Source organism: Pan troglodytes, chromosome 1 (genome assembly GCF_028858775.2).
Source record: "Pan troglodytes isolate AG18354 chromosome 1, NHGRI_mPanTro3-v2.0_pri, whole genome shotgun sequence".
NCBI classification, from domain to species: Eukaryota; Metazoa; Chordata; class Mammalia; order Primates; family Hominidae; genus Pan; species Pan troglodytes.
This window is the reverse complement of record NC_072398.2, coordinates 13,945,658-13,962,257: the sequence shown is the minus strand read 5'-3', so window position 1 is coordinate 13,962,257 and position 16,600 is coordinate 13,945,658. Positions and strand designations below refer to the sequence as shown.

At 35.2% G+C, this 16,600-nt stretch overlaps 1 protein-coding gene across 4 annotated transcripts in view; it reads right to left on the bottom strand.

Moving 5' to 3' along the window:
- ARID4B (AT-rich interaction domain 4B) overlaps window positions 1-16,600 on the bottom strand; it is a 159,496-nt gene that overhangs the window by 44,192 nt on the left and 98,704 nt on the right. For 3 of the 4 annotated variants that reach the window (XR_010156663.1, XM_001154355.8, XM_016941259.4), the window contains exons 12-17: window positions 13,416-13,488; window positions 11,892-11,986; window positions 10,284-10,381; window positions 9,019-9,262; window positions 8,510-8,685; window positions 2,496-2,753 (exon numbers count right to left, since the gene is read on the bottom strand). Coding sequence is in view for 3 of the 4 variants with exons in the window: in XM_001154355.8 (XP_001154355.2) it covers window positions 2,496-2,753; window positions 8,510-8,685; window positions 9,019-9,262; window positions 10,284-10,381; window positions 11,892-11,986; window positions 13,416-13,488 (944 nt within the window). In the remaining variant the exon portion in view is untranslated. The remainder of the gene's footprint in view (window positions 1-2,495; window positions 2,754-8,509; window positions 8,686-9,018; window positions 9,263-10,283; window positions 10,382-11,891; window positions 11,987-13,415; window positions 13,489-16,600) is intronic. The other variant, XM_001154294.8, reaches the window with a different exon arrangement.

Below are 16,600 nucleotides of genomic sequence, written 5' to 3'. Positions count from 1 at the left end.
GCTGCGGTGAGCCAAGATCCAGCCACTGCACTCCAGGCTGGGCATTAAGAGTGAAACTCCGTGGAAGGAAGGAGGGAAGGAAGAAAGGAAGAAAGGAAGGAAATGAGCCCTGATTATATACAGTGAAAGTTGGAGAGCACCTAAATTCTATCCCTTTTTCATAGAATTTCAAATACTTCATAAAGGCCAAGAGGAAAAACTGCCTCTACATGTAAACTAGCAAAATAATCAGAAAAACTAAAAAGAGAGGCAAAAGGTGTTGTGACTCTATCTCATGGGCATTATGCAGTAATTATTCGTTTTTGCTAATCCAAGTATTTCTTAATTTAAGAGATGAGGTCTCATTCTGGCACTCAGGCTGGAGTACAGTGGCATGATCATAGTTCACTGCAGCCTCGAATTCCTGGGTTCAAGTGATCCTCCCACCTCAGTAGCTGGGACTACAGGCATGCAACACCACACCCAGCTTTTTTCTTCCTAATTTTAAACTAACATATTCTACATTTACATTTATATCCTAGGCAGAAGTAGAACTCCCTCTACATTTATATTCCGTAAGATAATTTAGTAAGATCAAAATGACTAGAAGTGAAAAATTGGGCAAAATATTCTTTTGGTAGCTATATCTGAGATCTCAAGTACCTTCTGTGGAATATATTCATTAATAGCCAGACCTTCAGGTGAGGAAAATCACGTACCAGAAAGGCAGCATAAGAACCAACAGCTGACACCTGTAATCCCAGCACTTTGGGAGGCCAAGGCGGATCACCTGAGGTCAGGAGTTCAAGACAAACACGGCAAAACCCCATCTCTACTAAAAATAGGAAAATTAGCCAGGCACAATGGCGGGCGCCTATAATCCTAGCTACTCAGGAGGCTGCAGCACAAGAATCGCTTGAGCCTGGGAGGTGGAAGTTGCAGTGAGTAGAGATCGTGCCACTACACTCCAGCCTGGGCAACAGAGCTAGACTCTGTCTCCAAAAAAAGACAAAAACAAAAACAAAAAACAGAAAAAAAGAACCAACAGGTGAAAGGATAAATTGTGCAGTGTGTTAAAGTGGTATCTGGAAAAACTTATGTTTCTGGATGACTATCACATCTAAGCTCTGACGATAGGTATTCTTAAAATCTAAAACTGTATCCTGATTAGACATAATAAAGAATGAGCCCAAAACAAAACTTCTGAACATTTCCTCATGACTTAAGTTGCTATTTGCTATTTTCTTCCAAGCATCAGAATGGATCGGACTGGTACTTTTCTCAAAATAAGAAAGGTAATCAGATTAGATCATGAGCTTCCTATTATACAACAGGACAACAAAAAATTTAAGAAACAGAATTTTGTATAGTATAATTTATTTAAAACACATGCATGTAAGAATACTATATACTTTCTATGAGTACATTTATATGTATGTGAAAGTAGAATGAAAAGTTAGTAAGGACAGCCTCAAAACTCTCAGAAGTGATTTTCTTTAGAGAAAGGGCATTGTGGGAAGTGATTAAAGAGAATCAAAATTTCATTTGCAACACTCAAACACAGAATTTGAGATGATGCCTTCCTATTAACTTCCCAAACCACAGAATATAATTTAAGTATAAAGCATGAGAACTGTATTCCTCCTTGAAGACACTAGGTACACCATGAAACCACAACTTAAACTTCTATGGTTAATCTTTCCAGGTATCTGTCTTATAGGCTACATTTCCAATATAGTATCAAATATTCTAAAATAAATGATTCTTAAAAGATAACTGAATGAATAGATCCCAAAACTGGCTTGCCAATTTTGGATAAAATCAAAATACAAAATTTCTTTGGAAAGCCAAAGAAAATTTATCTAAGAAAAATGCTTAAGTCATTGAACATGACTTAAAACCAAATTTCACTCTTGCCTTTCAGTTCCCTAGGTTAGGAGCAGTCAAAAAGTGCATTCTATTTTAGTGAAGCAGGTCTGCTTACATGTTCAACCAGATTTTTTCAAAGATACTAATAAATTTCTGAGACTTCTGAATAAGGCTGTAATGCAATAGCTGTTAATAAGGAGATAAGGCTTTCTTAAAATAGCTAATGTTTCCTAGGATTTTAAATCCCTGACTACAGAAGGAAAGACATGACTTCAGAATACAAAAAAGAGGTTACTGTGGCAAGGTAGTTTAAAATGCAAGACAGCAAGCAGCCTGATAATTGGTTTGTAGATGTCCAGAAGTTCTGATCATTTCAACAATGTTTTGTCTACTGATCTACATGTAGTACATAAAAATCAAGTGTGTAGACCTCGGTTTTCTAGACATTAGGGATATCTTCTAAGTACTGAAAACATTAATTGTAAATCACTAAGTGAGGTATTTACATGCTAAAAACTATTTTTTATAAGGTACTATGACCTCAATTAGAATACTAATAAATCTGTAATCCATTACTTAAGTTTTTAAATAGAAAAGTATTTTATAATTGTTTTTAGGTAATAATCACTAGCTAAAACTCAAGTTACCTCACATTCCATCCGCAGTAATGCACCAAGTAAAGGACCTCTCCACCTTCGACATCAGAATCTTTAATACTAGCTTCATACATTTTTTGATTTTTCCCTCGTCCATACCGCACTTGGACTTTCATGCCTGGTGGATAGCATTCAAACTCCTCTTCCTCATTGTTGTCATCATCATCTTCATCCTCTTCTTCTTCTTCCTCCTCCTCCTCCTCTTCTGCTTCTTCATCATCTTCATCTTCTTCTTTATTCGTTTCATCTCTTGAAAGGTTTAAAAAATTGCAGAGTTAATAAAAGACACTTCATAAGTTTTTCAGTTCCAAACCACATATATTGATAAAAGTTGTGGCTGTGATTGTTCCAGGAAAAGCAGGTTCCACGTGTATGAAATTCTCAGAGTTTCATTTTACTATTAAAAACTAAAACTGTAAGACAACCAAGGTTACAGAAAGACACATTTAGAGAAAATGAAGATTCAAAAATAAGTGCAGTAAAAGAAAATTTCCAAAAGTCAGAAGAACAGAATTTGTGCCGAACAGCAAGAAGCAAGTATGGTCAACTCTAACAATTTTTTCATGTTTTATTAATAAAAGTGTTTTACATCTCAATTGACAAAAAAATTCATTATACTTCATTGCCATTTTACAACTAAAAATTATTTTTCATTCAAATATTTCCAGCCTCAAGATGTTTGTTTCATTTTTTTAGAGACAGAGTCTTGCTCTGTCACCCAAGCTGGAGGCCTCAGGAAGTTTGAAACAATAATTTTTACTAGCAGATGGCAGTCTTAATAACTTTAAAACATTCTCCAACCGAATTTTCAAATGTTATAATAACTGAAATACTATTTTAATTTAAACAGAAATATTCTAATAATGTACTACCAATATCTTATCAGGTTTGTTCTTTCCTTTAAACTTCAACACAATTTCTACTCTCATTACCACAGATTTATTAACATCTTCTACAAATCTTCTCAACTTTGATGTTCCAAAGAAATAGACAGATGAGAGGCCAATTACAAGTATATGAAACTAAAAGTCAAACTATTCTAGAAAGAGTATTACATCCTTTTTTTTTTTTTTTTTTGATAGATTTTCACTCCTGTCGCCCAGGCTGCTGGAGTGCAATGGCGCAATCTCGGCTCACTGCAACCTCCGCCTCCCAGGTTCAAGCGATTCTCCTGCCTCAGCCTCCCAAGTAGCTGGGATTACAGGCACCCACCACCACACCCAGCTAATTTTTTTTGTATTTTTAGTAATGACAGGGTTTCACCATGTTGGTCAGGCTGGTCTCAAACTCCTGACCTCAGGTGATCCACCCACCTTGGCCTCCCAAAGTGCTGGGATTACAGCCGTGAGCCACCACACCTGGCCTTACATCCATTTTTATCTTCTTAGTACCATGTACTTTCTAAAACTGAGCATTCATATCCTTTTTATATTGACCACCAATCTGTATTCAACAAGTTGGAGAAAATCTTCAATCATAAATCTTTCCAAACACTAGATTTATTTTTTAAAAAATTTCAATATGAAATCCAAGGCTACATTTAGTCTGGTTTTATTTGCTGTCCTGTATGTCTGTACTTAAAGACTCCATCACTTTAGGGCTCACAAATGACTAAACATCATAAGGCAGAACAACCAGATAGTTTAGTATTTAAGCTTTAAAAATTAATAATATGTAAAATACATGATATATTAAAATATATGCTATATTATATATTAAGAGTAATGATTATATATATACATATATTACACCATGCACACACATATATGTGTGTGTGTGTGTGTATATATATATATTTCCCCCCCCCTTGGAGACATGGTCTCACTGTGTCATCCAGGTTGGAGTGAAGTGGCCTGATCACTGCTCACTGTGGTCTTGACTTCCTGTGCTCAAATGATCCTCCCACCTCAGCATCCCAAGTAGCTGGGACTACAGGCACACACCACCACACCCAGATAATTTTTTATTTTTTATTTTTGTAGAGACAGGGGTCTCACTATGTTGTTTAGGCTGGTCTTGAACTCCTGGGCTCAAGCAATCTTCATACCTTGGCCTTCCAAAGTGCTGGGATTATAGGTGTGAGCCACTGTGCCCGCCTGATGAATATAATATTTATATTAAAAAAAAAACTTCCTCCACTGAAAATTTCAGCTTTATATTCCTACATGCAACCTTTTTAGGGATAATACACTTTATCATTCCTAATTATGTAATTATACAGGCAACAAAAATAATATATAAATAGTGATATAAGCAGCACTATAATGCCTTTTTATTCTCCTTTTCCTTTTGTATAGTGGGGCAGGAGTGTTGGGAGGATGTTTAATGGACCGGTGGAAGTAAGTCCGTGTTCACGAAAGTATCAAATATATCAATTCTGTCTGAACTATAACACAAATTCCTCAAAAATTCTCAAGATTTATTCCTATTTTAAAGACTCAGTTACAGTCAAATATATAAGTATTTAAAAAAACTAAAACCTTCATGAAACCAGCTATAATCTGAGATATACATATATATGTACACACACACACACACACACACACATATATATACGTGTATATATATATACTTTTTTTTTTGAGACAGAGTCTCGCTCTGTTGCCCAGGCTGGAGTACAGTGGCGTGATCTCAGCTCACTGCAACCTCCATCTCCCAGGTTCAACCAATTCTCCTGCTTCAGCTTCCCAAGTAGCTGGGACTACATGCCACTACGCTCAGCTGATTTTTTGTATTTTTAGTAGAGATGGGGTTTCACCATGTTGGCCAGGCTGGTCTCGAACTCCTGACCTCAGGTGATCCGCCTGCCTGGGCCTCCCGAAGTGCAGGGATTACAGGCATGAGCCACTGCACCCAGCCTGAGATTAAAATATTAACAATGTTATTGAAAATGATATTTCTATTATGAAAAAGTAATTTTATTAAGGCTAAAATATCAAAAAAATTAACAGAAATGGGATTATCAATGATAAATTATTATGAGGAATTTTATTTTATATAGTAAATTAAAACAATTTTTTTTGAAAGAATACTTGCCTAAGTCATAAGACTCTATCTTTGCATAGTGGGGAAAAGAAGCATATTTTATTGTGGCCACAATAAAAGAGATTTATCATGCACCTCAGAATCATCATATAAAAATGAGATATAGAATCAAAATTCTAAATTTTTTGAAATGACGACAAACTCCAAGCTGTATCTTACATCATAGAATACACTGAGTTGATGAATACAAACAATTCTAAATGCCAACAGCAAGCACAATCATACTTTAAGTAGTAGCCCAGGCAAATTTTCATTCAATCTACAACAAAAACCCAACACTCTTTTATTAATGAAATCAAGCAATCAAAAATTAAAAATATACATTTAATATCACCCTCAGACACAAACCAAATGAAATTCACTTTAATAATACACTGAAGTATAAAGAAAAAAACAACATAATTACTGGCAATCAACCAAAGAAAACTATTCTACTCTCTAAGACTTCAGTGGCAAATTCAAGACTAATGTGCTAAACCAGATGGAACACAGAATGCCAAGAAAGAGAGCCTCTGAAAGTATAAAACGCAACCAACATACAGGTTAAAAAAAATTAAGTTGATGCATACACTACATACATGCATTCATATACATACATACACTCACATACATACATACATACACACACATACGCATTTAAGCTAGTCATATTTTAGAGAAGAATATCTTGGGAAACGAAATGTATCAGCAAGGATTTTCATCTGAATTCACAAAGAAATATCAAATCTTCCCTACTTGATGTTACACTCTTTACAATGAAACAAAAATTTTAAAAAAGATAGTGTATTAAGTACGTGCTATGGCCAAGGCACTGAACTAGACATTTTACATATATCAACTTCTTCAGTCTCCCACATCTGGACAATGGAAGAAGGACACTGAACATTCTTGGTAGTAGCCTATTACTTAGAGAAAGTTTATATGCCAGAAAAATACCTATATATTAATTCTTTATCACTGTAAAATTTTCCACTGCAATTATCTAATAAAACTCAAAAATCAATTACAGTAAGCCCCTCTTATCTGCAAGGGATACATTCCAAGATCCCCAGTGGATGCCTGAAACCGTGGATAGTACCAAACCTTACATATACTGTGTTTTTTCCTATACATACATACCTCTGATAAAGTTTAATTTATTAATAAGGCACAGCATGAGATAAGCAATGACTAATAACATAAAGCAATTATAATATGCTATAATAACAGTTATGTGAATATGGTCTTGTCTCTCTCTCTCAAAATATTTTATTGCACTGTACTCACCTGTTTTCAGACCACAGTTGACCACAGGTAACTGAAACTGTGGAAAAGCAGGGAGTACTATATAAACAGTCCCAACTGCAATGCTTCTAAAAAATATCTACCAAACTAGGGCAGTCACATCAGGAAAATTTTAGTTTGAGGTACGCATATACTAGTAAATATCTGTAGTACATAAAAATCCATACAATTATAGAGTTAAAGGGGTTGTTAAAAACCTACAAAATACAGTTTATCCTATAAAATAAGCAGAAGCACCAACTTAAAAAATTAGCAAAGAAAAAAATACAGATTTATCACAGTGCCTTGCAAACAGCAGATGTTCCAGAAACATCTGCAGATTTAAAAATCAGATTTTTTGGTAAAAAGCTGAATCTTTATTAAGATTCTTATCAAAATGATCTCCTTTAGCAGTACTTTAAACATACACTTCTACACATAGAAATATAACAAAGTATAATCAACAAACACTTTTACTACATTCTTCTAAACCCAGGATGTTTTTCTTCCATGTTTGTATGGTGCCACCAAAATTTCAGAACTCTGATCAATCAAAAGATTTTAGGCAAAAAGCTGAAATCTTTACTGTTTCTTAATACTTGAAATAGTATCCAACAGCAGTAAGGCATACTTCAAAATATATATTTTTATACACAAAAATACAACAAAGTATAATAAACATTTTTTACTATATTCATATAAGCCCCATTTTTTATTTTCCCCTTCCCTGTTCGTCTGCATACTGTGGCCAAATGTCAGTACACTAAATGATTTTTTTTTTTTTTTTTGAGACAGAGTCTCACTCCATCCCCCAAGCTGGCCTACAGTGGTACGATCTCAGCTCACTGCAACCTCTGCCTCCCGGGTTCAAGAGATTCTCCTGCCTCACCCTCCTGAGTAGCTGGGATTACGGGCACATGTCACCACGCCTGACTTCTTTGTATTTTTAGAAGAGACAGGGTTTCGGTATGTTGGCCAGGCTGGTCTTGAAATCCCGACATCAAGTGATCTGCCCGCCCCGGTCTCCCAAAGTGCTGGGATTACAGGCGTGAACCACTGCACCTGGCCTGCTAAATGATTTTTTTTTTTAATTCATTGTACTTATTTAAATGAGACACTAACAGATATGTTTATGTTTTTTAAGCCTCAGAAAAAAGATTCAATGCCAAAGATTATCTATAAAATCCAGGGGTCCACTAGCAGTGCATAAATTACATTGTCGAATAATTCATCATTCCAAGTGACTAAAACAAACAAATGCTACTATCACATAAAACAGAACATACAATTTTTGGCCTTTTAAAACTTTAGTATTTTTCCACTCTTGCTTTTGCTTAAGAAATAAATACAACTCTCAGAATCTATAGCCAACATACAATCTATAAAACATGGACATAGCCCCAAGTTTATATTATCAAGTAATTCAGCAGACCTAAAAAGTACTTTGCTCTAGCTAAAAATTTTATCAATTTCCATGATGAGAGCAAGAAGGGTGGATCAAAGTATGATCTTTCTCTACAAATTTCTATCAGTAGGGTCTCTGAAAGAAGTGAATGCTATTTAATTAATAAATGCCAATCACTCTATTATTTAATATTTTGTCAATTAATTTAGATTCATACATAAAAACATACAAAGAGCAAATGATAAGAATCCATCAAGCTGAAATGCATCGTAACCAAAAACAATTTTCTTACCCAGATTTTGCTTTTTCTTCCTCAGCTTCTACCTTTATGTTGAGGGATTCATCTACCCTAGTTGTGTCATCATCTTTGTCGTCCAGATTTTCATTTTCTTCTGGTTTTTTAATGTTAACTTCTTTTTCCTGATCAGAATGTGTAGGTATAGATTCTAATAAATTCTTTTTACTTCCCTAGAAAAAGATCAGAGGAAAGAAACCAACAAAAGTAAAAATTTTCAACCTATATCCATGGTTTATCTCTTAGCAACAGGAGGTATCAACCAATTCTAATATTAAAAGTTATAAATTACTTTTAAGAAACTCCTGCTACTTTAAAGCTCTAGACAAAAATAGCTAACAGCTATTTTGAAGTTATGATAAAAATTATACAAAAGTAGCACTTAATGAAGAAAATAAACAAATAATAAAGAATAATAATATACAATATATTGATTTTGGAACTTTATAGAGGATATGGAAAATATACCAAAGAAAGCAAAAGACAATTAACAATATCTGATTTACCAGAGAGGGCTTAATATTTTCTTTTCTTTCAATTTCATCCTCAATAGGCTTTTCTTCTTTTGGTATTATATTCCTCTCCTCCTCCATCTTTATTTCTTTGATCTCTGTTTCATTTTCCTCCTTAACTTTTACTTCTTTTACATTTTCACACTCCTTACATTGCTTGTTAACAACTTTCTCTGGCAATGCCATCTGAAATTCAATGTTGGCTGATCTACAGTACTCCTCAAAACCATATAAGTATCTGGAAACATGAAGAGAAATTACATTTGGTGAAAAGATTTCAAAATATAACTATAGAGTTATTTTTAATGTGTATTCATTTCTTTTGTCTAAACTCTCAGATATTGAGCCATATTAACATTCTAATTTATTCTAGTTCTTTCTAATCTTTTCAATGCAAAAAAAAATTTTGTCAAAAAATTCATTTAAAACACTGTGCTCAGAGTCATAACAATAACAGCTATTAAAAGTATTAGTAATAGCATCTATTTTTTGCACATTTCTTATGTGTGAGGCTGGACTCCCTAGTAAATCTCATTTAGTCACTACAGTAATCCTGGGGCATGCAGCAGCATCCTTTTTTTGTTTTTTTTGTTTTTTTTTTTTGTTTTTTTGAGACAGTCTTACTCTGTTGCTCAGGCTGAAGTGCAGTGGCACAATCTCAGCTCACTATAACCTCCGCCTCCTGGGTTCAAGCAATTCTCCTGCCTCAGCCTCCTGAGTAGCTGGGACTACAGGCGTTAGCCACTATGGTCAGGTAATTTTTGTATTTTTAGTGGAGACAAGGTTTCGCCATGCTGGCCAGGCTGGTCTTGAACTCCTGACCTCAAGTGATCTGCCCGCCTCGGCCTCCCAAAGTGCTGGAGTTACAGGCATGAGCCACCATGCCTGGCCAAGCATTCCATTTTACAAATGAAGAAACTGAGGCTTAGGAGAATAAATAACTGGCCCTAGGGCATAAACAGTTAATAATTGGCAGAACTAGGATTCAAATGTGGATTTACTTGACTTCAGAATATTAGCTTTTTAACCTCTATGAAGTACTTGACAAATGTACTTAGCCACAAAAACTTTCTTCACAGAATTTCTCATAGATCTAGTATTCATAGAAGACACTTTAGAAAATACTATCATAGAATGACTACTCTAGTAAAATGTTCTGATTTCTTTAAAGAAATAATTAACCTCAGTTATAAGGTAAATTTCATCCTGCTTTCTAGGTAAAAATACTGAAGATAATCATATCAATTATACTAACTTACTTTTTATAAGCACATTTAACATTGTATCCTGCAGCTGAATTTAAGACAGGGATTCCAAGATCTTGGTAGACTTGTTTCCAAACAGCTCCACTTTCAATCTAATGGACAAAGTGAAACAAAAACTCTCAAATTAAAAGGTGTTAATATAATAACATTTTGATAGACACAGTATATATGAGTATATTTTTATATTTATTGGTCGTAGTCTCAAAAGAATTTTTAAAAACTTGATAAATTCTAAATTTGGTTTAAAAATAAAGGTTTTAGTACTCTAACAAATATCAGAAAATTATAAATGTTGAAATATTAGGTCATTTGACTATTTATTTTTCTTTTTTTTTTTTTTTTTTTTTTTTTGGAGACAGGATCTTATTCTATTGCCTAGGCTAAAGTGCAGCAACAGTGGCACAAACACAGCTCACTGCAGCCCTGAACTTCTGGGCTCAAGGGATCTTCCTGACTCAGCAACCCAAGTAGCTGGGACTACAGATGCACACCACCACACCTGGCTAATTAAAAAATTTTTTTTGTGGAGATGGAGTCTCACCATGTTGCCCAGGTGGGTCTCAAATTCCTGGGCTCCAGCAATCCCCTGGCCTTAGCCTCCCAAAGTGCTGAGATTACAGGCATGAGTCACCATAACTGGCCCCATTTGACTTTTAAATAAACCCAGTTATGGAAAATGGAAAAATATTCAGGCTCTTAAATCAAAATTTTTAACAAAGAAATGGAGACAAACATTTTTAAAGGATTTATTATTTCACATAAAATATACAGGCTAATAAATGCAGTTCTGCAGAAATTTGTAAAGTATTTTATTCCACAGAATATTCTCAATTGGATAAGTATCGTACATCACATCAACCTTAAAATAATTTCTTCAGATCAGTTCAACAAACATTTCCTGCTTTAATCCCTTTATATTCTTAAAGGGATTAAGAATATAAAGAATATTAAGACAGATCCCTGCTCTTAAGGAGCATACTGTCTAATGAAAAAGAGACACAGGAAGGATTTCCACCAATATGGCTGTGCTGTGACTCAGATAAAAAAAGGAGGTTTATGAAAGACTGACCAATTTAACAGTAATCAGAAAGCTGATATGAAAAAAAATCTTTTTTTTTTTTTTTTTTTTTTTTTGAGACAGTCTCATTCTGTCACGCAGGCTGGAATGCAGTCCAGCGGTGCAATCTTGGTTCACTGTAATCTCTGTCTCCTGGGTTCAAGCGATTCTCGTGCCTCAGCCTGCCATGTAGCTGGGATTACAAGCGTGCGTCACCACGTCTGGCTGATTTTTGTATTCTTTGTAGAGATGGGGTTTTGCTATGTTGGCCAGGCTGTTCTTGAACTCCTGGCCTAAAGTGATCTACCCGCCTCAGCCTCCCAAAGTGTTGGGGTTGCAGGCATGAGCCACCATGCCTGGCCTAAAAAATCTTTAAAATTTAAATTTTGTCTGAGGAGGCTAGCTGTACTTTCCACTTTATCTTCTTCTTAGGTTTTTACTGAAAAACTTTGTTTTGTTGTTTAGAAAAACAATTTCAGAGATGGCAGATACCTGAGAAAACATGTTACATGAAAAAGATGTTTCAGTTTGATTACAACACTCACATTATCAAATCCTCCAAGTTTGTGTACAAGTCTGAATAACTTAAAGAGATTCAAATTTCGATATCCAAGTACAGGTCGTTTGTTAATAGGTGTACCTGTTACAGAAAACACAAACTATATTAGATCCACACTACATTTTTAATTTAAAATTTCAAAAGATTCAAATAATACAAGTATTTATAGTATTTATATATATATATACACGTATATATATGTGTGTGTATATGTACATATATGTATATATATATGAGAAATTATCTTGTTAATCAAAGACATGGTATCTACACATAAATAAGCCCATGGCCACTTTAAAATTTTTTAAATTTTAAAAACCATAACCAGATTTTTGAAACCTTTTATTTTCATTCTACTTTCTTCCCTCTGCTGAGGGAAGAAATACTAGATAACTGCTTCCCAATAAGAGTTACTTTTATGGCATTTTCTTTGTATTTTACCAATTTACTACTACTCTAAATAATGATTCTATAGTAAAGCTACATGTTTTGTTTTTTTTTTTTTTTTCATTCTAACACAAGAAAACGCAAGGCAAGGATGCTAAATCAAACAAACCATGAGAAAGTGGTAGAGGAGGTAACAGGGTAGGGGTACAATGCCTCATATGGCCATTTCTACAAAATATATGACTGGCTTAATCATATTTTTTCACTCTTCTCTAGTATTAGATTTTATTCATTTTCTTTGCTTTTTCATTTATCTTATACAAGAGCCTATGAAACAGCATACTTCTTAGGCCAACCCTCCATTCATGTAAAGAAATAATACAAGAATCAAAGACATTTTATATTGAAAAAGAAAATATATTTATATTGTGTTAGGCGTTGTTATCATTTATGAAAACTAAACATGACAAACAGAGTCAGTTTCTACTCATCAGCATTACAATCAGGGATTTAGAAAACGTTCAATTCCCAGAGTATTGTGGTGTTTCCAAACACTAATCATTCATTTTGCCCTTCCCTTCCAGCTAGAAAGCCTCTCCTTACTCCCTTACAAGCATCTTCCCAGAAAAGAAGAAAGTAGACTCTGACCAAGAAGATAAGCTAGAGAATAACAGCGTTGAGGTTACGGAAGGATTAGTTCATTACCCTAAGTTATTCTTCTTCCTTCAATCCTTCCGTGGCCTTAGCAGCTTCTGGCAGATTAAATAAGCTGAGCCAAGGCTCACTTTTGAGACTTTGTCACACTTCTTTATCTATTTCTGGCTTAATTCCCATTTTGCTACTGTTCTTTAGGGACCCATGGATAGGTAAAGGGATTGGCAGGACAGGGTAATAAGTGCATTTATGTGTCCATAGCCACAATATCTGTCAAAATGCTATCAAATTCCTCATTCTACTTGTTACGTGACAGGCACTATGCTAGGTGCTGGTGATATCAGAGTCAAAAAGACAGCCATAATTACTGATGACATAAAGTTCAGTAAACAAAATTCTATTCTTATTTTTAAGATACTAATTATCTGTCCAAAACTTACCACGTTAATGATAAATAAAAAATACTCACCTCTATCTTCCATAAATTTGTACAACTGCTGAAGAAAGTTCTCCCTTTCTTCTGGAAATGGTTCTATTTCTTCCTAATTTTAATCACAGAAGAATATTATTTTCTTCAATTAAGCATTTTAATAAAACAAGCAGATTTCTTACCAACAGCAAAGACTAGTGTTCATTAAAATACTTCAAAGGCTTTTTACGTAATCAAAGTTACTCTTTTAACACTAAGCTGTTCAAAACCAGGTAAGTCTAGACATTTTATGTTTTATAGAGGAATATGCCTTTAAAAGTATCCCAATAGTTAGAATCCCCACAGTAAAAATTCCCATATGAGAAAAGGGACTAGTAAGACTGTTCGTGGTTTTGTTTTGTTTTTTTTACCATATGAGAGAGCTATTTTTCAAATCAGGATCACAGGTTCAAGAATACCTACTCTCAACTTATGCGAAACTGGATCAGAGTTAAACATCAAAACTAATTCTATTATTGCTCCTCAAGGTACTATAAAAGTATGGGTCCCATTAGCTGACTGCAAGTATCCTTCATTTTATGCAGCCCCACTGTATATACTTCAAGCTTACATAATCAGTAAAGTGGGGAACAAATTTGATCTACAATACCTGAAGATTCAGACTTAGGGAAATCTTCAAGTAATAAAATAGTTCCCCGATTTATCAATTACAAGGGAAGGACTAGCTTCTTGCTGCTGTGGCCAAGGGCTGTGGCAGCAGGGAGCTGGTCCTGAAGCAACCTGCAAGGAGCAGGGTAGTAGGTTAAGATTGAGGAACTCACCAATTCAATGACTTTCATCCATTCAACAAACACTTGAGCACCTGTAAGTGTAGGTACTATGCCAGGTGCTGAATCAAATAAAAGAAAAAATAGGCTATGGAGCCTACCGTTACAGAACATGATTAGGAGTAACTGCAGAGAAAATGATTCCAAATATACAGCTAGGCTTTACAGTTACTCTGGCTTAAATATACAGATTTGTAACAGTAAAAGTTAGGATATTCAACTGGTAATCTAAATAAATAAAAACATAGCATTTTTCAATTTGGAAAATCATGTGCCTAATGCTACTGCTTTAGCGAGATTGTCTTTTTAATTTAAAAGCTAGTACAACAAAGAAAGGTAATTTTTTTTTAAAGCCCATGTTGATAAACTATTAGGTTTTCTAATTGGGCAGAGAAAAATAAATGACAACCATTAATTTGCTAATGATGAATCTGTATTTCTCAATTTAAACACACCCCATACATTCAGGTTTTGGTAAGGTGATCAAATACAAATCTAAGGACATCTATTTTCTAGATGTTATCTTAAATGTTCCCATGGTACGATATTTAACTTTAAATTAAACAGCACAATTTTTCCTATTCCAAAAACATTTAAGGTAAGCTTTTAACTCAAGAAAATGTTTACACTACACTACAGGTTTGCTTTTATAAAAACACTTGTGAAAACACTAAGCACCAAAAGGTTTGGTAGCTATTTATCATCTGTTATATTTTACACACTATGACAGACACTTTAAGTATGAATACGAGTAAGACAGCATTCCTAACTTTAAGGAACTTACAAATTCGTGGGGAAGAAAAAATAGACAATAAATATAAATGACAAAAATATGTATAAGGAGCAGTAGTAATTCTTTTTTTGTTTTGTCTTGTTTTTGAGACAGAGTCTTGCTCTGTCGCCCAGGCTGGAGTGCAGTGGTGTCATCTCGGCTCACTGCAACCTCCGCTTCCTGGGTTCAAGCAATCCTGCTGCCTCAGCCTCCCTAGTAGCTGGTATAACAGGCACCTGCCACTACGCCCAGCTAATTTTTTTTTTAGACGGAGTCTGGCTCTGTCACCCAGGCTGGAGTGCAGTGGCGTGATCTCGGCTCACTGCAAGCTCCGCCTCCCGGGTTGACACCATTCTCCTGCCTCAGCCTCCTGAGTAGCTGGGACTACAGGCGTCCACCACCATGCCCAGCTAATTTTTTGGTGTTTTTAGTAGAGACAGGGTTTCACCGTGTTAGCCAGGATGGTCTCGATCTCCTGACCTCAGATGATCTGCCTGCCTTGGCCTCCCAAAGTGCTGGGATTACAGGCGTGAGCCACCGCGCCCAGCCACACCCAGCTAATTTTTGTATTTTTAGTACAGACGGGGTTTCACCACGTTGGCCAGACTGGTCTCAAACTCCTGACCTCAGGTGATCCGCTCGCATCAGCTTCCCAAAGTGCTGGGATTACAGGCATGACCCACCGTGCCTGCCAGGAGCAGTAGTAGTTTAGACTAGCAAATGAACTGGTGCTTTCCTGAGGTGAGAGAGGTGATGGTTCACAGGTTTCTCTTTAGAGAGATGGCACCTAAGTAGGGTTCTGAAAACTGAACAGGAATGTACCATGCTGACTAAGGAAGGAGGGGAGGAAAAGGTGGTGCCTACAGAGGTACTAGCATATGCAAAGGTGAGTAGCAGCAACATATGTAATTTGACATTGCTATAGCATAAAGTTCAAGGGGGGGAGGACACAGAAAGGGAAATGATGAGAAAAAATTGAGGCAGGAATTGGACTATAAAGGAGATTCTATATGAAAGCTTAACTTTTACAGTGAAAAAAGCTACTCAGGAGGTTTTTATTAGCAGCAAGGGAATGATTGCTGATTTTAGCAATTTAAATAGAAAGCAGTCAGGGAGAAGACTGAAGCAGGGAAATTTCTACATTACACACTGTCATTACAGATCACTACACCCTAAAATATAACCTCCAAAACAATCTTATTTCATTAATACTTTACTACAGTTAAAAGGCAGAATTTCATAACTTACCTAAAATATTACATACTGACCAATTAATTTACTAAACACATTAAATACATTTCATTTCATGGTCAAATATAGTAGCCTTCACTATCTGCACCACTCATTAACTTTTACGAGGCTGTTCAGCAAACCATTAAAGAGTACCTTGTCACTGCCAGATCTAAAGCTCCAGGTAAAATAAAATCCAAAATTTGAGCTCTTTGAGCCATATACAACCAGATGTCTTATTTATGATCTAATCAGAACTATCTACCCATTTGTCTTAGATAAAATGATTCAAGATTCTCTGAATCAAAGAGATATTGATCTTTACTTTTCTGCCTTTTTTTTTTTTTTTTTTTTTTTTTTGAGACGGGGTCTCCTACTGTCACCCGGGCTGGAGA